The sequence below is a fragment of the Kryptolebias marmoratus genome, linkage group LG20 (genome assembly GCF_001649575.2).
Source record: "Kryptolebias marmoratus isolate JLee-2015 linkage group LG20, ASM164957v2, whole genome shotgun sequence".
Lineage (NCBI taxonomy): Eukaryota > Metazoa > Chordata > Actinopteri > Cyprinodontiformes > Rivulidae > Kryptolebias > Kryptolebias marmoratus.
This window is the reverse complement of record NC_051449.1, coordinates 22563839-22591127: the sequence shown is the minus strand read 5'-3', so window position 1 is coordinate 22591127 and position 27289 is coordinate 22563839. Positions and strand designations below refer to the sequence as shown.

At 38.9% G+C, this 27289-nt stretch overlaps 2 protein-coding genes across 2 annotated transcripts in view; one reads left to right on the top strand and one right to left on the bottom strand.

The window, feature by feature from the left end:
- Window positions 1–10789: 10789 nt before the first annotated feature.
- gadd45aa (growth arrest and DNA-damage-inducible, alpha, a) lies at window positions 10790–14849 on the top strand. Its single transcript, XM_017430731.3, has 4 exons — window positions 10790–11056; window positions 11412–11513; window positions 12982–13201; window positions 14592–14849. Exons 1-4 carry the CDS (start codon window positions 11007–11009, stop codon window positions 14703–14705), a joined length of 486 nt encoding a protein of 161 aa, XP_017286220.1. The 5' UTR covers window positions 10790–11006; the 3' UTR covers window positions 14706–14849.
- Window positions 14850–23074: 8225 nt separating this feature from the next.
- gng12a (guanine nucleotide binding protein (G protein), gamma 12a) overlaps window positions 23075–27289 on the bottom strand; it is a 47969-nt gene continuing 43754 nt past the window's right edge. Inside the window, exon 3 of the mRNA XM_017430792.3 lies at window positions 23075–26301. Coding sequence (XP_017286281.1) covers window positions 26176–26301 — 126 coding nt within the window. The 3' untranslated portion in view covers window positions 23075–26175. The remainder of the gene's footprint in view (window positions 26302–27289) is intronic.

The following is a 27289-nucleotide window of genomic DNA, read 5'->3' as shown; positions in this document are numbered from 1 at the left end:
CCAAAAGTTAATCAGTTATAGATATACATTTATTGATTACGTTCTGAGAATTTCATTAAAATTTGTTAGTGGCTCACGAGAGGTTTTGCTAACAGACAGGGCTGACATAAACAGTTAATGCCAAAGTTTTAAGCAAAGATGATGAGCACCGTGTTGTGCTCTGTGTATGTTTTGGGACTGGTAATCAGCTACTACCACACCAGTTTTTAGCTTGTTATCTGTAAAATTGGCTGAGTTATAGCTATTTCGTGTTTTCAAAAGCCAGTTGGATGTGGTAGCCATGTTTACTTGGGTTAACTCCAAAGTTTAATCAGTTGTAGGTGTTCATCCAATGATTATTGTCTTAGATTTATAAAAATATGTCCACTGGTTCATAAGATATTATGCTAACACAACATACAAATGAGCACACACATACAGACACAAGCAAAAACATTTTTCTTCTTTTGCCGCTGGCAGTGGGTGATGGCTGTTAGAAGAACATTGCAAAACAAAACAATAAAATACAACATAGAATTCTCAGAAAATTACTACAAAACACAAATGGAGGCACAGTGGAAACAATCAGAGATGACAGCTTATGTTTTTTTTTTTGGATGAAAAACTCAAAATGATTTGGGAGGATTGAGTAAGACTTACAAACATTTGTTCAATTTTAATTGGTTTTTCTGTGTACAGTTTTAAATACTGGCAGCCTATATTTGCTGATTTTCTTTCTGAAAGCAAGCCTGAACACAAACCTGTTGTTCTTAGCACTGCAGAGCTGTCAAAACTCATAGGGCAATTTGGGAAGAAAACAAAAAGTGCTGCAAAGAATTGTTTTTAAAACAGAGGATCACATAAAAAGCCACAAACTATGATTAATTAAAGTTTAGATGAATGTTTAAAATAATACCATTAATACCTGAAACACCTCTGTTTCAGCCCTCCTTCCCCTCTTGTGATCCTGAACAAGACAAAGCGGGAACAGAGAAGAGATGGAACACAGAATGGAAATTTTCACGCTCCTCAAATCCTGACAGCCAGCCAAGATTCACCTTGATGAGCGTCTTTGTCTTGGATATGCTTCTTTTTTTTCTTTTTTTTTTAAGTCTAACCAGTTTGTTGAAGATGTTCACAGAGGGGGTTTTTATTACCTGCTGCTGAAAGAGAAGGCTGAAGGTGAAGCATGGATCATGGTTTTGCCTGTGTTCGAGTGTTTGTTTGTCTGTACCACACAATAGCTCATGAACCAATGGACAAATTTAAAAACAAAATTCTCAGAAATTAATAATTGGATGTACATCTACATCTGAATAACCTTTGGATACAACCCGACTCAAGTTGGCTGCCACAACTCAGTGACATTATCATACATAAAAATGTCTATTAGTGAGCCAGATTTACAGAAATTGAGCTAAATTGTGTTAGTATCTGAGAGTCATCCCATCACACTGAGCACTAACAGTTTGTGTGAAATCTGTTTTTAAAACTTTGCATTTAACTATTGGAGTCAACTGTCTCTGTTAGTAAAATATTCCATGCACCACTTGTTGGATTTTAATGAAATGTTATTGAATGAAAAACGTAATCACTGGATGTCCATCTAGAACTGATTAATGTTTAGAGTCAAGCCAAGTCAAGATGGCTGCTACAGCCAACTGACCTTAACAAACACAAAATGGCTATAACTCAGACAATTTTACAGATATTAAACTCAAATGTGGTGTGATAGTAGCTGAGCATCATCATCAACACATATAATACTCTGCAAAAGATGAGGATGGAGGAAGGGTGAGGCCTCTTTGTCACTTTACTACATGTTAAAGTTCTCACTAAGGCAGGGGTATCAGGTCAGTTTATTGACCAATAACAGATTCATTATACCTTATAGGAATTCAATCATTAGATTAGTTAACCTACTTGCCCTTATCATTATCAGCTTAACAGCTGAAGCTAAATCTGTCATTACAGGGATCTCTAATCATATTATTTACCAAATGAGAAGGAGACTGAATTTTGTCTTTTTAAGTTTTATTACAAAAATAAACTAAATCAAAAAATAGAATCCACAGCATACAATAATAGAACCAACATAACACAAAATAAAATTCCACAAAGAATTTTAATACAACAAAACAAAGCAATAATTAATCATTTAATGAGCTAAAGTAAAATAGAGATTATCAGATTACCTAAACCAAAAGAATTTTTTGGACAAGAGGTTGATTTGGGATTTACTCACACAAGAATTTACAGTTTAGACTAATATGATTAGGTTTTAGTGTTTGGGATGTGAATTAGAAGGATATTGATAATTCTGCCAGATTGTCAGGTTATTTTGATAGAACTGCAGGTGAAGAAGAGGTATTATCAAATGTCCATCAGCTGAAACCTATAACCAAACCATGTCGCTTTCTTTCACCAGATCCAGCTCCAGGGCACACATCACCCATCACTCCTGTCTGGGTGCTTTTGCTGGCTTTTGCCAGGAATGCTTCAAGAGGAGGACGGTGTTCAGCCAGGACTCAGTGAGGTCTCAGTCAGCGTCCCCCCACAGTAACTGAGAGTCAAGGAGATGTCTTCAGGAGGTCTACTCGGTCAGCTGATGAGGAAGGCTGTGGGTGACAAGCAGCAACTATCACTGTTTTATCTCTCAAAGCCTTTTATGGCTAAGAAGGAAGAGAGATTCAACAACCAGAAGAATGACTTTTATGTCAGTCTTCTGGTTGTTGAATCTCTCTTCCTTCTTGCTTTAACTGTATTTCACTCTGCAGGGCTATATGACAAAACAATTCTAAGCAAAAAAAATGTTTTTTCTACTTAGATTGACAAACAAAGATGGAAGGACAGACCAGGGAAACGAAAGAACACAAATTGAACACATACTGAAAACCCCACGCCTCGTCAAGGCTTTGTTTTAAGCTTGGTTACAGCACCCCAAGAGATTCTGGGCATAACAAGGCAGTTAGACTCCCTGAAAGACTGAAACACAAAAGTAATAGAGCTATGTTAAACACTTAATAATCTCTTACCAAGAATGACTGCACAAATAACCATCATTATCCACAGGTCAGAAGTTAATTAATCAAATCAACAAATTCCATTTCCATGAATCATGTTTTTTTTCTCAAGCTTTAAAAGAATGTGTAAGCATTATCTGAATAGGTGTTCATGAATGGTACACGTGTCCAAAGAATGAAGATTCAGTGAGTTCAGATTGAACTTTTCACAGAACAGTCTGGGATCAGAAAAAATGCCATAAAGGGGTCCATTAAAGCAACAACTCCAAACACTACATATTGCACTAACTGTGGGCATCAACTCTGTCTGTCATCTCTTTAAGAATCTGTAGGTAATCACATTAACTGATTTTGCACACTTGCTACAACCCTGGTTTACATTTACCAACAGCTTTGATTGGAGTAATAGTTTTTATTTCATCAGGGCAGAGGGTTCTCCAAGTGTTGAAGAGCAAAATCATTAAAACTAACTAATGTAACGTGGGACTATTGATGGTGCTAGATGATTTTTATATAAGCGTACAAACAAAACTGTCATGATGTGGGGGTTTTGTTTTTGTTTTTTTTGATGGTGGGCTTTTCGAGTTCAGATTTCATTTGTGACCTTTGTGTTTTGGTTTGTTTCCTATGTTTTTAATATTTTGTTTTGTTCTTGTATAGTTCTGCACCCTGTGCCCTCCGTGTTCCTTGTGCCAGCATTCACTCTCAGTCAGCTCATCTCCTCAGTAGTTTTCCAGTCAGCCTGCCACACCCACTTCACCTGTTGCCCAATACCTTTCACTCCAGCTGCAATCCACTCACCCTCAGGCTTTTATATTCAGTCTCTGTCATCTCCTCTTTGCTGGTTCATTGTTGGTCTCATGTCACGTTTAGGTTTGCTCCTTGTGTCTCACTGTATGAAGTTTCTTGTAGTTTTGCTGCCACGTCAGCTTTATGTTTCTATTTAATAAAACTTTATTTTTCTGGAGCTCCTCAAGATGTCGAGTCTGGGTTCATTTTAGTGATGGCCAGATGAAGCTTTGTGAAGCACTGAAGCTTCACTGTTTGAAATATGGTTTATTTCTCGAGGCTTTGAATGTTCAGCAGCTCCCTCTGTTGATCAGGAGTTTGAGACAAATAACGAAAAATAATAATAATTCTTACAATTATACGATGTTTAAAACTACAACTACAGTTTTTAATCTCCTAAAAAAATTAATTGGTAGGAATGTAGATGTGCAACTGTTAGAATGGACACACACACACTATATATATATATGTTGGGGTGTGTGTGTGCGTGTGTGTGTGTGTGAGCACATCAAGAAAACATTTCAGTTCAGTTCAGTTTATTCATTTCATTTACAAAAAAAACAAAAAAGAAAAAAATACAAATAAATTAAAGTACAATTCAAATGAAAATAAAATGAAAGGTAGCAAAAGAAGAAAAAAAATTTATGTCTGCCCCTTTTTCAAAAATAATATTAATTTCAACATTAATAAAAAAAATAATAAATAAAATAAAGAGAGGAAAAAAAAAACAACTTTTAACTCCTCAAACAGTAACACTTGCAAATACAAATTATACAATTTCATATTTCTTCAACAAGTTAACTTTTATCATTTTTTTGAACGAATTAATTGAAACAGCATTTTTATAATCATTATCCAGATTATTCCATAGTCTAATTCCTTTGACTGAAGTACTTCTGTCCTTCAGGTCAGTTACTTTAGGTTTCACAGACATCTCTAGTCCCCTAAGATTATAAGAACTTTTCCTCTTGACAAAATTAGATTGGATGTTCATAGGTAAAACATTTAAGTGCGCCTTATACAAAACCTGCAAAGTATAATAATCTACCAACTCGTAAAATTTTAATAATCTCAATTGTTGAAAAAATTTATTAGATGGGTGATAATATTTTCTTGTAATAATTCTAATGGCTCTTTTCTGTAAAACTAAAATAGGATTTGTGATTGTTTTACATGCATTTCCCCAAACTTCAATGCAATAAATTAAGTGTGGAACAATAATTGCATTGTATATTAATAGTGCTTTGTCATTAAATAAGTCCTTTACCTTACACAGAACTGCAATAGATTTTGCTATTTTTGTTCTTAAGTAATTTGTATGAGGTCTCCATGTCAGGTTTTCATCCGTGATGACACCCAAAAACTTCACCTCACTGACTCTACAAATCTCAACACCCTCAATTCTAAACAAAACATTAACAATTTTCTTACTTTTACTGAATATCATGTAACTTGTTTTGTCCAAATTTAATGATAATCTATTGAGTTTGAACCAATTTAGTACCTTTACAAATTCAGTCTGCATTTTTTCCATTATCTGTTCTAAATCATCACCAGAGCAAAATAATGTAGTGTCATCTGCAAATAATTCACATTTCATTAACCCTGACACATTCACCAAGTCATTTACATATAGAAGAAATAACTTTGGTCCAAGTACAGAACCTTGTGGAACCCCACATATGATATTACTGAATTCAGATCTTACATCATTTATTTGTACGAACTGTTTCCTATTTGTTAAGTAGCTTGATACCCACTGTAGTACTGGACTTCTTATACCATATTTGTTAAATTTTTCCAAAAGAATATTGTGATCAATGGTATCGAATGCTTTTTTTAGATCAATATAAACACTAACACAGTACTGCCTTTGATCAATGGCTGTTGTTATGTGTTCTATTAAATCCATTAGAGCCATTGATGTTGAATTATTAGCTTCAAAACCGTATTGATTGTTACTTAAAATATTTTGTTTATCAATTAACTGATCTAATCTGATCAGAAACAATTTTTCCAAAATTTTTGAAAACTGAGGTAACAAGATATTGGTCTATAATTTGAAAACATATTTTTCACCACTCTTGTAAAGAGGGATTACCTTAGCTATCTTCATGTTTTCTGGAAATATCCCAGTTGAAAATGATAAGATACATATATATGTAAACAGCTCAATAACATAACTCATTATTTCTTTTACCAAGAACATATCCATGTCAACCCAGTCTTTTGATCTTTTGGTTACTAATTTTTTACAATATTCATTATTTCTTTGTCAGTTCCATCAAGAAAAATACTGTTTGTACAACCCATTTCAATATGAATGACAGTCCTATCAACTTTTGGTATGTTAGATGCAAGACTTGGGCCAACATTCACAAAATAGTTGTTTTAATCCTTTTACAATTTCTTTCTGATCATAGATTTCATTGTCATCTGTCAGGATCGCGGGACACAGAAAAGAACCCTGAGTGCAGATTCATGGTAAAAATAAACTAATTTATAAACTAAACAAAAATAACAAAACAAAAGCTGACGTGGCAGCAACTAAAACTTAACAAAAATCCAAATGCATAGTAAGGCAAGGTAACGAGGAAACACGGGGAGCAAAGGTAAACAACAAACAATGATCCGACGACTAGTGGGAGAAATGACCGGGTATTTGAGTGCTGAGGGTAACGAGGGAAGTGGAAACAGGTGAATGGAAATGATTACGGACAGGTGGAGATGGGCGTGGCAAGAAAGGCAAAAGAGTGACAGAGGAGGAGTGAATACTGAGCAGGAACACAAACAGGGAAAAAAACCCAAACTGAAAGCACAAATTAAAACCCACAGAAAAACCATAAAGAAAACCAAAACAGAAACAACAAAAATCCAAATCCTCACAGTCATCCTTAACAAAATATTGTGAAATACCAGACTTTGCTTTATTTTTCAAAACACTATTCATTATTCGCCATGTTGCTTTCATATCACTTTTATTTTTGTCTAATAAATCACTGTGATATTCTTTCTTTTGCTTTCTTATAATCCATACCAGTTTGTTTTTATATTTTTTATATTTCTCTTCTGATTCTTTTGTTCGTAGTTTCAAGAAGCATGAATACAAGTGATTCTTTTTTTACAAGCATTTCTCAATCCTTTTGTCATCCATGGTCTGTCGACAATATTTGCCTTTGTGTAATTGTTTTGCACACAATTCTTTTCTTACAATGGTCCTAAAATTTTCATGAAAACGTCATATGCTTTGTTTACATCGTCAACATACACATCCTCCCAGTTTTGTTTTCCCAGATCGTCTTTTAATTTATCCAGAGCTTTTTTTATGTGTTTATTGTTTTTACTTTGATTGTAACTGGTTTTATATTATATTGATCATTTTTATAAATCATGAAAACTGGTAAGTGATTACTTACATCGATTGTTAAGATACCACCTATCACTTCCCCATCTGTTATATTTGTAAAAATGTTATCAATTATTGTAGCATGCTGCTGACCAGGTAAGAATACAAAGATTGGTTCGGGTTGGTAGTAAGATATTGAGCTCTATCATAGAGGCCCCTCAGGGATGTGTACTTAGTCTTTTGCTCTTCACTTTGCTAACATATGACAGTAACGTTAAATTCATCCCAAATCAGTTCATGATATCTGCTCATGACACTGCAGTGGTGGGACCTATCTGTAATGATAATCAAACATCTTACAGGGCTGAGGTGGAGGTGTTGGGGAGACGACAATCTGTCTCTTTATGTCTACAAAACTAAAGAGCTGTGTGGATTTTACCAAAAAGGTTGTTCACCACCACCACCATCCATTACATTAACATCTGCCTATTAGAAAGGGTCAGCAACACAGAATCTGTTTGGTAGTCATCTGAGGATCTCTCCTGGATTCCGACACGCTTCGCCAAACAAACTCAGCAGAAGACAGAGTTCCTCAGGAGACTGAAGCATGCTTAAATACCACCATGGTTTTTACTAGGGCACTACTAAGAGTGTCCTGCCCAGCTGTATCACTTCTTGGCATGGCAACTGCAGTGTGAATGACAGAAAGACCCTGCGGCGTGTGATGATGGCTGAGTCAGTGGAGTCTCACTCGCCTTCCTAAAGTCTGTTTATAACCCTTCAATTTCCATACTAAAAATAAGCAATTAAAATTTTTCTTCTTTGCATTTTTTTATTCATTTAGGGCAAAAAGAACAACTTAACTTTTTATTCAGTCATTCCCAATGTTTGTTTGTTTTTCAGTTAGGGTCAGTGCATGCTTCAGTAAGATCAAGGGACTGAAATGTGCTCTACCAAATGGTTGACAAAACTTTAAAAGGCTGAAGAAAGATGTAAGAAAAAAAATCCCTCAGCATTGTGAAAGGTCCCTGTCATCCAGCCCATAAACTGTTTAACCTCCTGCTGTCTGTAGAACGACACCCTTCGATTGTATCTAGATCAGCCAGAATGTGCAGCAGCTTCGTTCCTCGGGGGATAAGGCTGCTGAATCTCCAGTGACAATCCCAGCACAGCCCTGGACGAAAAAATGAAATTTATTTATTTTACAAACAACCACCAGGAGGCAGAAGAACATTTCTTAAAATACACACCATGCCACACATTCTCGTCTTTTAATGGATTATTCCAAGTATGGTTCAACCACCTTTCTTGGAAGATGTTCTTTCAGTTGTTTAATTTTGAATCAAAAACATAAATCAAAGATATTCCAGCCTTCTGGCATCAAGAAACAATAAAAAAGAAAGAAATATAATTGTTGGAGTCAATCACAATTGTTGTTTTTTAATTAAGTAAAGGAGAAAATTATGGAATCACTGTTATTTTCATTCTAAAACAAACAAATTAAAATGGACTGTATTTATAAAGCGCCTTTCTAGCCAAGCAGGTCACTCAAAGCACTTTACAACACAACCTATGCCCTCATTTCCCCATCCACACACACATTCATACAGCACTCTACTACACCTTTACAAAGCTAACCTGAATGAATCATTCTATGGAGACAAATCAGTGCTTTAATATGGGGCACATCAGAGAATTTGAACCTCCAACTCTCAATGAAGACCGTTCTAACCTTTGACACAGAATAATGTTAGCCATTTTTGTGTTGGCTAATGTCAATTAACTGTGGAGGCCATCTTGAATTGGATTGACGCCAAGGTTTTTAGCACATTTGACTGAGATATAGCCGTTTTTGTGGTTGATAAGGTTGCTTAACTGTGGCAGTCATCTTGAGTGGAGTTGACTCCAAACGTTAATCAGTTGTGGATCTACATCTAATGATTACTTTCTCAGAGTTTCATTAAAATCTGTTAAGTGGCTCATTAGATTTTTTGCTAACAGACAAACAGGGGTGACTTCAGCAGTTAATGCGAGGTTGTAGGTAAAGATCTTGTGCAATGAGTAGCACTTAGAGTCTGTGTTGGGAATGACTATCAGCTACTATCACATCAGATTTTAGCACAATATCTGTAAAAATGTCTGAATTATTCCCATTTTTGTCGTTTCTAAGGTCAGTTGGTTGTGGCAGCCATCTTAAATCAAGTTGACTTGATTGACAATTGACTTGACATATGTGTACATCCGATGATTGCGATCTGCAAGTTTCATTTAAAATCATTGAATGGTTCAAGAGACATGTTGCTAACAGACTCAAAGACAACATTACTTCCGGCAGGTAGTGGGCACTACTGCTGCGAACAGTACAGGTGTTCTGCAGTTATGTGTGTCCAGGTTTGTTTTAACTTGACTCCAAGGTTACGGACAGTCTCGCGCCAGTTCCTTGGATCTCGCGCGCGGTTCCAGGAGGATGTCGCACGCTCCACAAGTCGACCAATTAGAGTGCAGAGGTCCCCGGACAGCGTCTCGTTGCTACGCAGCTGCCCAGAAAACTGCACAGTCCTGTCCGGCAGCGAGGGGTAAGTTGTGCCAAGGAAATAACTCATTCGTTACAAATTTAGACCGTTGTCAGAATCCAGGAGCAGTTTGTTTAAGTTATTATTTTTACATTTAGGCACTGGGCGCTATAGTTTGTGTTAATATGAGCTAGTGGCACGCAGTGTTGCAGAAGAAGACTAAAAGAAAAAGATGTTTGTGTGACTGTGAGGGCACAGCAGACACTTTCGGTAGTAACCGGTCGGAGACAGCCACGCCTACTTAACTGGAGAAACACTGGAGTGGCCAGCCCCTGCGAATTAATGCTAGCGAGATGAGAATTTGTGCCGCCATCTTGGAAAGTGCTTAGTTACTGTCAGAATGGCAGCAGACCACATCAACATCAGATTTAAAAAAATAAACTCAGCGAAGAAGTTCCATGTTTAGTCATTAACTGTTGTAATAATCATAACCATCCCCTCAAAGAATGTTGCATTACGTTTCATCAGTATTATGCCATATTAAATAAATAAATCATTAAAACCGGGATCTTTTCAGTTTTTGTCCGTCTTGTCCTTTGTGTGTGTGTGTATATATATATATGGTGCACTTTTTATGAACTTACAAAGCTAAAAAAAACTATGAGCTAATTGTTAAAAAAAATACTTACAATTAATTATTTTCACCCACCCCGAGTTTATGCCCTCTCTCTAAGTTATTAGTCTAAGTAAAATAATGTAAGCATATATGGAAAGTATTACTGAAAGTGTGTTTTGTACTGTTATCACAGAGTTTTGGCATGTCAGATTGGCATTTTTCCTCCGCTAATGATTCAATGGGATTCTTGGGAGGCACTTTACAGAATACTCGTTTTCTGTTTTCACGTGATATATACATTTACTTAGGTAAAATAAGTCTTTATCTGAGCGCCTATGGACTGATGACACAGCATACAGCACCCACAAGGCGTCAGCATCTTCTTCCATGTGTAAACAGTAGAGTGGCACGGAACTAACTTTTCAAGATGGCTGCCAACAATCTCGTCTAGGCCCGTCAGCGGCCATTCCAGTGTTTCTCTGTAGCTCGGTGGACGCGCCCGTCGCTAGGTGTTCGTCCAATCCCGCCGCACATCGATTTGCCCACTGACTGCAAAACGCAGTTATGCAAATCGTGCCCGGCTCCTGCTGCCCCGGACTGTTTTACTGTGATGCTGCCACAGTAATCTGTCAGTTGTAGCTCTGTGGAGCAGAGATAAGGACGTGCGGCGAGTCGACAAGACACCGGCATAGTTCGTCTGTTCGGACTCTTAGTTTTGCACAAGGGTGGATTTGGATTTAATGTTCAACATGACATTTGAGGAACTAAATGGAGATTATTCCCAGGAAAGGTAAAAAGAAGCAGTATTGTGGCTTATTTAATTTGTTAAGGAACGTCTCGTGCATAACTTTTGTTGCACGAGATCTGTATTTTGCGCTGCTAGCCAACATCTTTGCTTTAGGTGAATATTTTTTACGCATTAGCTCGATATTAACTGTCTTAGTTTGGGGGTTTGTTTGTGTTTTTGTTTTTTTCATTATTTTTTCCGTAAGGGTTACACGTCCCTTCGGTTGTAAGTAAGTCACAGAGGAACAGAGAAAACTTGTCGGTACTCATCGGCGGTGGTTAGCGGGGCTAGCTAAACGTTAACCGGAGGTTTCCGAGCCCTCCCCCGGAGTGAGTATGAACATTTGTCTGTGTTGCAGGATGGATACAGTGGCCACAGCTTTGGAAGAAGTCCTGACCTCTGCGTTGCCACAGGGCTGCATTACAGTCGGTGTCTACGAGGCTGCCAAGTCCCTGAACGTGTAAGTACCAAAGTTACATCGCTGTTATAGATGTGGTCTGATAGCTTATTATCACTTGCCTCAGAAAGGCGGAGGATACCTGCTGCTTTTGCTCGTATCTGTGTGTGTGCGCAAGTCTGTTTGTTAGCAAAATATCTCGTAAACTACCCGGCGAATTTTTACAAAGCTTGCAGAAGCGAATCGTCAAATGCACATCTGCAGCTCTTTAACTTTAGGAGCGGACACGATTCAAGATGGCCGCCACATCCAACCAAACGCAAAAAAACATACATGGATATAACTCAGTCAAATTTGCAGGTGTTGAGCTCAAATTTGATGTGGTAGTAGCTGAGAGTGAACCTCATGACATGTCACATGCAATTGAATGTAACATTATTTTCAAGGTTTGATCAAAACAGCTGTAACTCCTTTCTGATGATCTTGGTCTAAACTTTTGCATGATAGGCATCAGGCAATATGCATTACTTCAGGGAATGTTATGCCTTGAATCCTATATACTATATTGCCAAAAGTATTCACTCACCCTGCAAATCGTTAATTATAATTCAGCTGTTCCAATCCCTTCCACGGCCACAGGTGTATAAAATCAAGCACCTAGGCATGCAGACTGCTTCTACAAACATTCGTGAAAGAATGGGTCGCTCTGAGGAGCTCAGTGAATTCCAGCGTGGTACCATAATAGGATACAAACTGTGCAATAAGTCCAGTCGTGAAATTTCCTCACTGCTAAATATTCCACAATCAGCTTTTAGTGGTATTATAACAAAGTGGAAGTGATTGGGAACGACAGCAACTCAGCAATGAAGTGGTAGGCCACGTAAAACCACAGAGTGGCTCAGTGGATGATGAGGCTCATGGTGCACAGAGGTCACCAACGTTCTGTAGAGTCAACAGCTACAGACCTCCAAACTTCATGTGGCATTCAGATTAGCTCAAGAACAAAACCAAGACATTTTAGACAATTTCAGGCTCCGAACTTTGTGGGAACAGTTTGGCGATGGCCACTTCCTGTTCCAACATGACTGTGCACCAGTGCACAAAGCAAGGTCCATAAAGACATGGCTGAGTGTGTTTGGTGTGAAGAACTTGACTGACCTGCACAGAGTCTTGACCTCAACCTGACAGAACACCTTTGGGATGAATTAGAGCAGAGACTGAGAGCCAGGCCTTCTGTCCAACATCAGAGTCTGACCTCACAGATGAGCTTCTGGAAGAATGGTCCAAAATTCCCATAAACACTTCTAAACCTGGGTAAAGCCTTCCCAGAAGAGTTGAAGCTGTTATAGCTGCAACGAGTGGTCCAACATCAGATTAAATCTGAATGGTTAAGAATGAGATGTCACTCAGGTTTATTTGTGTGTGAAGGGAGGCAAGCAAATACTTTTGGCAATGTAATGTATGTCCAACAGGATTTTACAGCTGTTGTCTAAAAGCAGACTCCTGTTATACTCGTCTGTTTCGTCCACAGGGACCCCGATAATGTGGTTTTGTGCATCCTGGCCACCGATGACGATGACGTTAAAGATGTGGCGCTGCAGATCCACTTTACGCTCATTCAGGCTTTCTGCTGTGAGAATGACATCAACATCCTGAGAGTCAACAACACCAGGCGCCTGGCAGAAATCCTGGGAGGAGGAGGGAAACAGAGCGGGAACGAACCTTTGGACCTGCACTGTGTCCTTGTAACTGTAAGTTCTGTTACTCATCAATCTGCTTTAATGTTCGGTATGTTGGGATTTTACTCGTGACCTTTTGAACGTGGGCACGTGAGTGAAACTGTTACTCAGAAGAGAGCTTCCCTGGACTTGTTCACTGGCATGCAATAAACATCTATATGACTCATGACTTATGAAGAATTTCTGTGCAAGCTTTCTCTTTACAGGAAAAGCTCGCAGAAGAGTCTTATCAGCAAACATCTGAATATGTTTTCACCAAAATGCCAGCATGTGAAAACATATAAGATATTTTGCATTTAAATGAAAAGGCTGCCACTAACAACTGTTTGTCCAATTTAAACACTAAAATTTATCCAGTAACATTATCTACACAATTAAATGTGCTTAAAATGGGCAAATTAACACACACAGGTGTTGACAAGTTTTCGGCCTGTCGAGATCTGCTACCTCTCTTGTTTTCAACCATCAGGATGTTTCTCTGCTACAATAGACAAAAAGAGTTCCAAATCAAGTTTCCTCCAACATTTGGAAAATGTAGCAGACAGACAACTTGTTTAACTTCATACAATACATTTAGCAGATTTTAAAAAATACAGTGGTTTAGTTTTTCCTGTCATCTCCTTGCAGAGCGCACAAACCAGCCTTTCATTGTCAGCTGGCTTGAAGTACTCCCGTACTTCGGATCCCTTCAACCTTTAAAAGACAGAGATGCACTGATACCACCTTTTTTTTCAAACCTAGTACAAATATATACATTTGAGTACTTGCTGGTACAGATTACAGATACTAGTACTAATTAATGTCATTACTCTTTTTACAACTACATTGAAAATGTGTTTGAAAAAACAGCAACAGTCTTTTCCAAAAGTGCAGATTGGTGAGCAGTGAGCTTGTCGGGAAGCTCATGCTCAGATCTGTATATTCCCAGCATCCCCTTCTGCTCTATGAGACACTGTAGCTGTTTAGTCCTCCTCTACCACCTCGCCGCTCATCTGAGAGCTGAACATCACACTGCCGTAAAGTGGTAATGGCACTGCTGTACCTGAATACTTTTATGAGTACACACACACACACGGTAACGGACCAGTACTTGATGCTGGTATCGGTGCATCCCTATTGAAAACCTTTAGAACCCGTCTTATTTGACGCTGTCATGTGGACTTTATCTGCCTTTATAGTTTGAATCTGTAGGTCAGGCAAAGCTATCAGGAACTTGACTGACGTATGCAGCACCGCATACTAGTGGTGTGGAGACTGTTTCAGCTTAAACAGTTGAGGATTTAGAAAAAGAAAATGATGTGTTGACTAAAAAAATTGAAGTCAACAAAGTATTATAATCATTGTCATCAATCAGGAAAACCCAAGAAGATCCTAATTAATAGTTCTTTTCGTCTCTTTTCAGAGCCCACACTCCACATCATGGAAGGACCCTGCTCTGAGCAAACTCAACAGATTCTGCAGAGAGAGCCGCTGCATGGATCAGTGGGTACCCATCATCAATCTGCCTGAGCGATGAAGCTCGCACCGATTAAACACCTGTCCAGAAACTGATTTTATCTGCACAGGAGGAGTGCTGGAAACCCAGACGGACACCGTTTTACCACCCAGTCAGTGTGGGATGTGTTAAAAAATAAAAAAAATAAAAAGCTGAGAAATTCCACTGTGGATCGGGCTGTTTGGAGTTTACAATCCGGACGAGATGCCGAGGGACTGTCACGAGGTGGAAATGATTAATAAATTTAAAAAGCACGTGTGCTTTTTAATGTTCAGCTCGTAGCTGCGCACAAGGATCATATCATGTAAATGTTTGGTAAAGCCTCTGTGACGAGTCCAGAGACGTGAGGAGAAGCCAGAACACGGAGCTGCAGAGCGGACCAAGCCTCTCTCTGCAGAAACCAAGCACTCGTTGAAACACTGGACCTACTGTGATTTTACTTGATTAAAATCGTTCGTGTTCAGGTTGCTGTTGTTATGATTTCAAAAGGGAAAGGGCTCCACATCCAGTGAAGACATTCTGTTTAGTGTTTCATATTCTAGCTGGTTCCTTTGTTACAGTTTAAGTTATTTTTAATTCTATTTAAGCATATTTATGTTCTTTTTTTTACCTATTTGAAAAATCTAAAACCAAGACACTTTTGTTTTGCTGTCAATAATAATAAAAAAAAAGTTTTGGAAACAAAAGCTTCTGTCTTGTACTTTTTTCCTTTTTTTTTCCCCCATTTCCTGAGTGAAAAGCTGAACCTGCAGCAGCTGCGGCGCTAACAGCAGGTGTCACGTGCGGATCAGAGAGGTCACGTTGGCCGCTGTGGCCCCAGAGCCATCTCTGAGCATACGAGAACAATAATCCACTCTGCTCTGTCCACAGACCCGCTTCTGCCTCGGTCAGCAGGACTGTGTGCATTCATCCGGACCTGTTTGCCTTTCACCAACTCGGGTTTGTTGCACCCTGTTTGACCTTTTTGTGGATTCCTAGAAAAAGTGCCAGAAAACTGCGAGCAGGCTTTGGGGTGTGGACAGATAATCTGTTGCATCCTGAGTTTTTATTAAGTTAAACCTCTGTTTGAGGTGCCTCAGATTTTGACCAGAAGGTGTAAAACAAGAGATCATTCACTCCAGGTGTGTAGGTGGTTTTGACTCGCAGTCTTAATGTCTGCCGCTCCTCCTTCTTTCCGTCTCCGGCGGTGTCACGCTCACAGCAGCAGGTCATTTTCCAGGAGCTGAGCTGAGCGCTGATGATGTCACCAGGTTGATGTAAGGCAGGCAACCCCCTCTGGAAGTGCTGAGTCAAGATAAGGAAGGAGGGGCAGCTCTTCATCCCATTTCAGCTCTCCACGTGGGAGAGCTCATGATAATGACTCATTTTGCTAAATTTGATGTTTTGTAAAAAAAAAAAAAAAAAGCTTCAGCAACAGCATTTTTTTTTCTTTTCTTGTTTTAATATTGCTGTTTGCTGTAGATGTCTATCCAATGATTAGTTTCTGAGATTCATTACAATTCTTCCAGTGGTTCTTGAGATGTTTTGCTAACAGATAGACACAAGCAAAACATTATCGTCCACCTTTTCCAGGTGATGACAAAAGATACAACAGACCTTAATTAGATATTCATTGCAGTTTTAATAGTGTCCTAACGTCAGTGTTCTTGTGTTTTCAAAGTGATGAGCTTTTAATGCCAAAACAGAACACATCTACAGCAGGTCGATTAACAACAGATGAGTTCGAACAAGTCTAAATTATTTCAATGCATTACGAGTTTTTCCATGTAACTTGAGCCAAAGTGTTGTTCTGCCTGTGAGTGGCTCCTCGGGACCCGTGGTTTCAGCTGGCACTGTGTGAAAGGTTGTCTGCTGTGTGACCACAGCGCGTGATGACGACTGATGTAACAGCATTATTGTTGTGATAGAAGGTCAAAGGTTTTTTTTTTTTAAAGACTAAAATGATGAAATGCTGTTGCAAGAGATGAGGAGTCATTTTTTCTTTCAAGAGAAAAGTTACCTACTAAAAAGGCGGCGGTTTTGGTTCACTTGATAATACCTGCATGTCATGAAATAAAGTAGGTCATATAAAGTAGGGTAAAATGAAGGTATGCTCGTTGTCCTGTTTTCATTTAGGTTTAATGTAGCAGCATATAAAAATACATCTTTCATCATGTTTTTATTTATTAAACAGAAGTTGAACCAAAATACAGAAGCAGTGCATTTAAAAACTACTCTATCTGTAAAGAAAGAAAATAAGAGGGTAAGTACTAGAGCCAGAAGCTGCCACTGTCATGAACTGATTAACTGATCACCAGCAAGCATAAAACCCTTTATAAAAACAGGTTTGGTCATTTTGCCACTCTAAAACATACAGGTGTGTGTTAACACAATACCAAGGAGGAAACACATCAGCAATGACCATGGGGAAGCAGCTGTTGCTGCCCATCAATCTGAGATTATAAGAGAACTCAAACCTACTTTTTCGACTCAATTTTTCTGATTTATGTGGATATAATTTTAGAGAATTTCTGGAACAATATCCTATGGACAGACAAAACCAAATTAAAGATGTTTACCCATCATGCACAGCATCACATCCTCCAGTGCCAATGAATTGAAGCAGTCAGTGGTGCGAGAGACTCACATAGAAGATAACTGGGTCAAGTTATTGCTGCTGAAGGTGGTTCAACAAGACTGTAAATTATGGAATTCACTTATACTATCATGCATCATTTTTGTCTTCAGCCTTATCTTTTGTTAACTGATATGGTGTCATACAACCCCAATTTCGGAAAAAGTTATGACAATTGTTAAAATGTTTACAGTGGAACATCGGAACATAGTAAACATCAAAAGTTGAAACAAAGAAATCTACAATTCATTAAGAAAAACATGAGGTAACCTTGAATTTGATGGCAGCAACACATCTGAAAAACTTGTTCCAGGTCCGTGTTTCTCTCTGTGAAGCCTCCCCTCTTCTTCTAGCAACAGTCTGTAAACATCTAAGACCTGAGGAGAGCAGCTGCTGGAGGTTTTGGAGGGAATGTTGTCCCGTTCTTGTCTGATGGAGGATTCTAGCTGTTCAACAGTTCTGGCTCTTCTTTCCTAGATTTTTTGCTGGTTGGGAGCACATGTTCTGAAACTTATATATACTTTTCTAATCTGATGGTGCCTTTCCAGATGTGTAAGCTGCCCATGCAAAAGGCACTAATGCACCCCCATACCATCAGAGAGACCTGCTTTTGAACTGAGAGCTGATAACAGACTAGCTGGTCCCACTCCTCTTTAGTTCAAAGGACATGGAGTGTTTGGTATTTAAAAAGAATTTCAAATATTGATGAGAGATGATGGCAGTGTTGACATCTGACTTCTTCTCTGCCTGATAGAGCTTTAAGCAGCATTTATGGATGGCACAGTGAACTGTGTTTACAGACAATGATTTGTGGAAGTGTTCCTGAGTCCATGCAGTGATGTCCAGAACAGAATCAGACCTGTTTTTAATGTGCTGGCCCCTGAGGGCCTGAAGATCACAAACAATCAATGCTGATTTTCAGTCTTGTCTGTTTGATCATTAAACAGAAAACTGATCAGTGAGTTCTGGCTTCTAGTTTATTTTGTAAGATTGGTTGTCCTGGTTGTGAAGCTCCTGAGCCATCCAATTATTGCCAGACTGATACGTAAATAACCCTGTTTTTTGTGATAATCTTGCCTGTGTTTTGCCATGCCATGCCTCTTGCTAATCATCATCATTCTCGTCACCTGTGTCCTCAGTTAATTACCTCCCCTACACCTGGGCTGGGCCCTATATATTCTCCGTCTCGACTTTCCTCCAGTGCCAGATTAGGAAGGCCCAACAGCAAGTAATTCTCCAGCGTTCACGGACTGACTTCTTGTGCCTCGACCCTGCTCTTGTCAGTTTTTATTTGATATGTTTACTATGTTCCATTGTGAATCATTGCATTTAGTTTTATTTTGCATTTTACAACCTGTTTAGGATTGAGGCTGTATATGCCTGTTCCCCAGAAGTTGTATTTACCTAATTATAAAACGTGGTAAGGACCAGATTAATTATTTATAATCATTATGGCTTTTTTATGTAAAACTCTGGACTTGCTCAAAGGTGTACTTTCATTTTACAATAATCTCAAACAGAGCAGAGTTTCGTAATGTGATAAGAAACACTCTGCTATAAATACTTGCATGTGATGCAAGAATCTTTTGCAGAACTTTAGAATCTGTATCATACTCACTGTGCCAAATCATTCTGCTGGTCAGATTGTGTAAAAGTTTTATCATAACAATGTTGCAAAATAGATGGGGAATCAATCGTAAATGGACACAGACTGTTATTTTAGGCTTTCAGCCAAAGCTAATGTACATTCTGTCTCTTTTAGTGAAATGTTTCTTCAACTCTGTGGCCATTTTTTCTAAAGTTCTAAAAAACACATCTATAAAATTGATATGAAAGAGGGTTTTTGTTAGAGCTATCAACAAAACAAGACTGTCCAGCAGGATTGAAGTACAGCCTCCAAAATGTTCAGCGACAGCTTATTGCAGGGATGCTGGATTAAACTGCCTCACTGGTTGCTTTTAAATCAGAATCAGGTTTATTTGGCCACGTATGGATGTTTCACATACAAAGAGTTTGACTCCAGTCTCACTTGCCCTTGTACTAGCTGAAGTTGATTAATATCAGTGTACAAATGGTGCAAGACTCAGACTGGGTAAGGAGGACATTAATCAGAGAAACATCCAGAAGGACAAAAATAACCCTGATGGAGATGGGAGGATCTGTCCATAGGACCACTAGAAGCTGCACAGAGCTGGGCTTCATGGAAGGAGGGCAGAAAAAAGACATTTCTCAAACACGTGGAAGGTGTTTGTGTCAGAGGAGACCAAACTGGAACCTTTAGGTCATCGAGGACAACACCGTCTCTGAGGCAAATCTACTACCTCTCATCATGCTGAGAACATCATCCCCACAGTGAAGCATGGTGGTGGCAGCATCATGGTGTAGGGATGTTCTTTTAATAAAAGGAACTGAGAAACTACTTCCATTCTTTATTGAAATGAAGGTTTTATTTGTTTTAGCACATTTATAAAATGTTTTAGGATGTGTTATGGGACACATGAAGAAAATGAGCATCAGCTTCATGTGGTTGAGTATTTCTGCTTAGAGTTTGCAGAACTCCACCTGGGGTTTCTGCGTAGGACATCAATGGATCAATCCCATCTACCTGTGTGATGAGTCTGTGCAGCTTGGATCATCTGATGCCAGGACCACATGAAATGAGAAAGTAGGACGCTCCAGCAAAGACAAATAGGAGGAGCTGCTTGTTCTGTCAGGTTCTGTACACTTTGCAGTGGAGTTAAACATGAGGGCGGGCTCGCTATCACCCGCTACAGAAAGCAAAGGTGGAGCAATAATGTTTTTGCCTGTGTGTGCTTTTGTTTCTCTGTACTGTTAGCAAAATATTTCAGAATCACTGATTGGACTTGAATGAAACTCTAAAAGAAATCATTGCCTTGACTTTTTACAACTGACTACCTTCAGGAGTCAACCTCATTCAAGATGGCCGCCACAGCAAAGCAATTTGAGCAAGTGCAAAAATGGCTACAACTCAGTCAGTTTACAGATGCTGAGCCAAAATTTGTTGTGGTAGTAGGCGAGCATTGTCCCAAACATATACTTTGAGCAATCCAATTCAAGATGGCCTCTGCAGCTAATTGACCTTAGCCTACATAAAACTGGCTATACCTCAATGAGTTTTACTGACATTAAGCTAAAACTTGGTGTGGTACCAGCTGAGAGGCATTCACAACACATACTCTAAGTACTAACAGATCATGTGTGATCCCATGAAATATTGCATGGGATTATAGATAGTTATTTTTAAGGTTTGACCACAACCAAATAACTTCCTCATATATCAAAATACAATGATTTTAGTCTAAATCTCTGGCTTTAAAGGCGGTGGGCAATATGCTTTCCTTTAAGGAATGCTAGGCCTTTAATTCGGATGTAGTTTTAAGGATTTAATAACTGCTGAAGTGAGACTGGATCCGAATCAGATTGTGAAAGACTGTGAGATAAATATGAAGCTGGGCCTGCAGGAGTGCACGGGTTGCTGAACCCACACCCTCACATACATGGTCCCACTCCTCTTCCTCTCCCAGCGCAGCACATTCCAACACACTGACACTAGCTGCCAGGAGAGCTTTTCACCGTGGGGCGCAGGAACCACATGCCCCCTCTGATTCCCACAATGCCTTGCAACGGCAAACAGGGATCAGTGCACAGAGTGTGCTCCAGCAGCCCTCAGTGCCGGTCACACTCATAGGGGACATCCAGGCTGTTTGTGCAGGAACACAGAGTGCTGCACACCTTTTTTAGTTTTGCTCTTTAGATTCAGTTTCAGTGCACATGTTTTTTTTAGTCTTTGCTTGTGTTTACACAACACACACAAACCTGGCTTGTCCTGAACATTTAGGTAAAACTGCTGTCAGCAAGAAAACAAGAGGGGAACGTCACACCTTTTCCAAAAGGTGACATTGATATTTCACCACCACTGTGCTGTTGTGTGTGAGAACTGCCACATCCACCAGAATACACGTGCAGCTTTTACAGTTAGATATTCCTGTGTGATCGGCCCATTGTGTGAAACAGAAAATCCACGCTGTGCAGCCAGAAACAAGGTCAGAGAGTCCCAAGAGGCCTGCAGCGGGGAACAGATTCAGCCTCTCAGTTCCCAGAAATAGTTACTACTCTTTCTGAGAGGAAATCAGGGTTTGGTACTTTCTATATTTAGACTTAGTGTTCTGTTTTCTGACAGCCTTGGGAAGAGACCTGAAGCCTCCCAAAATAAGATAAAAATACACAACTAATGACAGGAAATGGGCTCAGATACATCGGACCTCCTTCCCTTTTTGCAATGTTTTTAGGCTGAATTATCTATTGATAAATATCAATCAGTGCTGCAACCTGATGCTGCAAACATTTAAACAGATTTCTTTCTGTTATCAATGTGCACTCAGCACCCCAGTAAAAACTGTGCTTCTTTGTGTGTTTTGGGACATCATCCTGTTGGAAGGTGAACCTTTGGTCCAGTCTAAACTCTGAGGAACAGGTTTTCATTGAGGAAATCGCTATTTGTTCCATTCAGCTTTCTCTCAACCCTGACCAGTCTCCCAGACCCTGCTGCTGATCAACATTCCCACAGCATGATGCTGCCACCACCATGCTTTACTGTTGGAATGGTCTTGGACAGGTAAAAAAAAAGTAAATATAATGTAAAACTATCATATTATATATATATATATATATATATATATATATATATATATATATATATATATAACTGTCCTATTTATCTCACTGATGATGACACTTCAGTCTATCTCCTATTTTTGTTGACAGCAGCTTCTTTTCTGCTTCAGCTTCTTCTTGTTCTGGTTGCTACATAAAGGTGGAGCTGGAGCTCATTCATAAGGCAAAACAAGAAGGGAGCGTGTTTGCAAAGCAGAATATGGCAAATATATTTTTAATGATAATCAGTTTTTAATCACTTATACCATTGTTATTGTTTAGGGCAAAATTAAAAACTAAAGATTTGAATAATTGCACATCCCTACACAAGGCTGAAAGTTAATACTGAAAAAAATAAAGGGGGTCTGAAAACTTTCCAGAGCTCATGTACTTTGATCCTAAAAGACCAGTAAGCTTTTTGTACAGTGCCTATAAAAAATATTCACCTTGTTGAATGTTTTACACTTTTATTGCAGTCAAATCAATCATAGTAAAATGGCATCAATCATAAAATGGCCTTCTATACTTTAAAAAAAATCCTTTAGTGTGAAATTTCTGGAGAGTAATACCAGTTAAATAAAATATGTAATGTAAAATAAGTGATTATCTAAATATTCACCCCCTTTAATGTGACTGTCGTAATTCAATCTCAATTACATTTTGGCAAACCTTAATATGATTTATGAGACTTAATCTTTGTTTTCTATAACAGAGTCTGTCTGTTCACTCTCCAGTAAAGTTGGTGAAGAACCTGAGCAATAGTAGATGTATTTACAGTCTCTCCCATCTCTCCTGCTGAAACTTTAACTCCCTCAGAGAGCTCCCAGGGGTCTCGGTGGTCTCCTGTTCCCCTTCTTCATGTTCACTCAGTTTGTGAGGACAGCCTGCTCTTGGTAGATTTACACATGTTCCATATTCCTTCCATGTTGATAAACCAATCAAAGTCAGTTTATATTGACCACGACTGATTTATGACAGCAATAAAAGCATACATTCTCCATGGGGTGAATACTTCTTATAGGCACTGTATTGTGTAAAATGGATGGCAGCACTTCCAATCCCCCACCTATCAACACATTTTTATTGAGATGTTTACACCATCTTGTATTGTAGGAATGCTTCACTTTATTAATCTTAGCTAAGTCTCCATACAAAGATTGGTACATTAATAAAGACATTTATCAAAAAGCAGATTTTGACACCTAAATTATCTCTCAATAGTACAATCAGAGTGTTACAGAGTCACTGTGACATTATCACATGGCAGAAGCATTCTTAATTTTCTTCCAAACTATCACATGGCAGTGGCATACATGCTGATTTATTGCAAGTAAAAATAAACAATACGGCTGAATATGAACACTGGATCACGTGAACAGCTGCAGGTACCTTTAGAGGAAGGCAACAATACCAGAAATGCTGAAAAAGCGGAGCACCAAGTGGGTGAAAGAAGTTCTGCAAGTGACATGTAGACAAAACAGGTGGCACAAACACTTACCCCACAGAATAAAACAACAAAATCATTGGATTTTTTTTTTTTAAGTAAAAACATTGGTTAAGGGTTTTTCACAATGAGGCAAACATGAGTAAGGCTTTAGAGTGAAGACAATTTTACTCATACTATCTAAATCATCAACGTAGCCCCCCTCCCAGCAAATCACAAGACAAGTTAAAGTTAAGCCCCCCCACTGATACAGATGTTCACTAAAAACACAGGAAAAACACATTTAAGAACAGTTTGGAAAGAGTGGTTTCATCACTGTGCATAAAAAAATAAAAATAAAAAGTTAGACCAGATGAACTTTCCCACATTTTGTCACACTAAAACCACAAGCTTCAAAGTGTGTCACTGGGATTTTTGGTGACAGAGTAACACAAAGTCGCACAGAAATCTGACGTGGAAGGAAAATGATAGTGGTTTTTTATAACATCCCCACAGCATGATACTGCCACCACCTTGTTTCACAGTGGGGGTGGTGTGTTCAGTGACTTTTCCTCCACATGTAAAGAAGTTCAGTTTTGGTCTCATCTGACCACGTGTCTCTACATTGTGTCAAACAGCAAACTGGACTTCTGGCTTTCTTTCAACGACAGCTTTATTCTTGCCGCTCTTCCACGAAGCTCAGCTCTGTGAAGTCCACAACTAATAGCTGTCCTGTGGACAGATTCTCCCACCCAAGCTGTGGAGCTCTGCAGCAAACCTAACCCTGCTTTAAACTTAAAAACAACTTTTTCATTGACCTGTCCTTGGTCTTCATGATGCTGTTTGATCACTAAGGTTCTGTGACATGAGGGCTTCACAGAACTTCATACAGAGATTAAAATGTACACAGGTGGACTCTGTTTACTAATCAGGTGACAGTTGGTTTCCCTAGATTTTAGTTCGGGGTATTAAGAGTAAAGGGGGCTGAATACATATGCACCCTACACATAAAATGCCAGTGAAATCCTTTAAAGTGTGTGATTGTAACGTGAAAAAATGAGGACAAGTTCCAAGGCGCTGTAAAACTCTTGTGCCAAAAGACATGATGTGCATGTTTACTTGAATAAGGCGGTCACTGTGATGAGTGACAAGTTGTAGCTCACAGTGCTGTCAGAGAGAAAATAGTGTACCACAGAAAAGGTTCAGACAAAACACCTGAACTACTCCTATTCAAATGTTTAGATGCTTTTACGTACAGTAACATAGGTTTGGCTTGGTCCCATGGTTTTCATTACACAGTGTTCTCCTGCATCCGATGTAAACTGACAGAAACAAAGCAAACATTTCTGCTTGAGCTTGATTGCATCTGCGGTCTCTCTCACATGTGCAGGAAAAATTCCCAAAGCTTGGAAAAGTGAGCTTTTGAGTAATTGGTGCTCACATGGAATTCATCAAAGCATGTTGGCCTCTAAAGCCAGAATCTCATTAGGCTGAAACTGTTGGAGACTAGTTGGCGACTTAAAATAGTGAGAAAATAGGTGATATTTCAGTGGCAGTTTCATTGAATTCTTAGTGACTAGAAGATGTGTGGTTGTGTTTTGAACAGCCAATCTTTGAACATCATGGCTTGCAAAACTGTATTTTTGGCCATGTAAATTATTTTGTTTCCCAACTCCACCTAGATCGTACCCAGCTTCAGAAATTTTCCAGTTATTTTTTATCACCAGCATTGCTTTATAGATCTGGACATTCAGGGCTGTAGCCTTGAATGTTTTCTATCATAAGGAGAGCTCCTGGGCAGGTGTCAAGAGACAGCTCTAGTGCTCTGGAGACGGGCTGGAGATGCCTGCAATGACTCTGGTCTTATGAGAGACAATTTATTGCACAAATCTCTTGAACATGTTCAAAATTTAAGCGACAAGGCTGCAAACCTCTGCAAGAAAATTGAGAACCCCACCAAGACATTTTGAAGACACCCTCATGTAGGTTGTTTGTCAACTAGTCAACAACAGTCGCAGCCCAGTGAGTACTGCCTTAAATTAGTTAACCTGGTATGGAGCGATCAAGCTGCAAACAGAAAATGGTGAATTAAACAGATGAGGATTGTCACTGAAGAGTCTGAGCTGCTGCAGCTGAGACAGGCTGTAAAACACTTGTGAATTGCCTTACTTATTTATTAAACACTAGATGCTTCTTCACAAACAAAATATACATCATGGTAACATTTGGCAACAATGGCTCCATGAATTCAATGATCTAAACTGCATAAAATACAGATGGGATTGTATTCTGAAATGATTGTTATTCACCTGAAGTTAATGGACTTCAGAGGTCAGGTGGAGAACTTTGGTTGTTGGTTTCTACTTAAGGCAAACTAGGGAGACAAATAACAGTCACTGCCCACTGGAAATGAAACTGTACAATGACTAAATCCATCACTGAGCACTGCCATTGCTTTCAACATCACTTAAAACAGGATCTGAACTCGTGTAGTTTATAAAAACACCTGATGTGATCAGAATTCATGGAGCCAAGGTTTTATCAAGTAGTCAAAACTGAACAGTGGCACGCCAGTAGTTTGAGTGAATAGTACAAGCTAAGAGGACATTCACACAGCCTCGCTCTCTGCTGAATGAAAATTAAAAGAAAAATGGGTGCATTGTTAACACATGGTAATGATTTGATCATAGTCCATTCCAACTCCTTCCACAAAAAGGACACAGCAACATTAATAAGCAGGAAACAAACAAACACATAAGGGCTATATAAAGGGGCGTTCACTACAATATAATGCAGGGCTTTTTGTCCTTGAAGGGATTGTCTGAAGCAGGGATGCCCACAAGGAGAGGGTCGTTTCTGGTGTGCTCCGTACAGTAGTTCATAAGGTCTGCAGAGGCTTTGGACACCTGAAAGAACAATGAGCCACAGACACATGGTTTAAGAAGAATATTTAGATTATTACATATTAATATTTTTATTTAGCTATATACAGGTTTGCTACTCAAATCAATAAATCAGAAGACAGTTTTAAAAGGACCACTGTGAATAAAAACTACATGTAAAAACCATCTTTTATTGGTTAATTTAGATTATGTGCATGAGCATATAGTGTCAACATATGGCCTTGAGTCTCTGTTGCCTCAGTTTTCTATGATCCTTTTAAAAATTGCTTGTAAAAAGATTCGATAACTTTGTGGAGAAATATGAATACCGTATTATCCGGACTATAAGACGCACTTGAAAGCCTTCAACTTTCTCAAAAATCGACAGTGTGCCTTATAATCCAGAGCACCTTATATATGTAAGAAGTCGTGACCATTTAGTGCAACTTTGGTAAACTACAAAGCTGCACTGCTTGCAGCATTAAGGCTCAGTTATAGTCACAGACCTGAGCGAGTGGTGGAGGTGTTTATACTTGACGCTTACGTTGGTGCAGTATCCTTCCGTGAGTTTTGAGCTGTTTGATTATCTTTGTGATCTCTCATAGAGGGATCATATAAATGCTGATACAGGCGAACCAGCTCCACTAGAAAAATCATCCATTTTGAATGGAGCGTGGTGTGAGCGGTCTGTGCAAAGTTACAAAAATTGGGAAGTGCATGTGCACGACGATGCGACTTATAGTCCGCTGAGCTTTATATGACAAAAATTTGAAAATGGACCATTCATTGACAGTACAGCTTATAATCCAGTGTGCCCTATAGTGCGGAAAATACAGAAACCCAATGATAGGAAATACTGATAAAAAAAAAAAAAATCAGTATTTAACATTAAAGATTAAAATGTAAGGTAATTATCAAAGTAATTTATTTGTGATGATCATAAAGTCTTTAAGATGCCAGTCTCTTTCCTGTCCTCTAACCCCAGCCGGTCGAAGCAGATGGCTGCTCATCA

Coding starts and splice junctions, on each gene's coding strand:
- gadd45aa (XM_017430731.3), top strand. CDS start 11,007: ATGTTCAACATGACATTTGAGGAACTAAATGGAGATTATTCCCAGGAA. Junction 11,514..12,981: donor GCTGCCAAGTCCCTGAACGT/GTAAGTACCAAA, acceptor TTTCGTCCACAG/GGACCCCGATAATGTGGTTT. Junction 13,202..14,591: donor TGCACTGTGTCCTTGTAACT/GTAAGTTCTGTT, acceptor GTCTCTTTTCAG/AGCCCACACTCCACATCATG.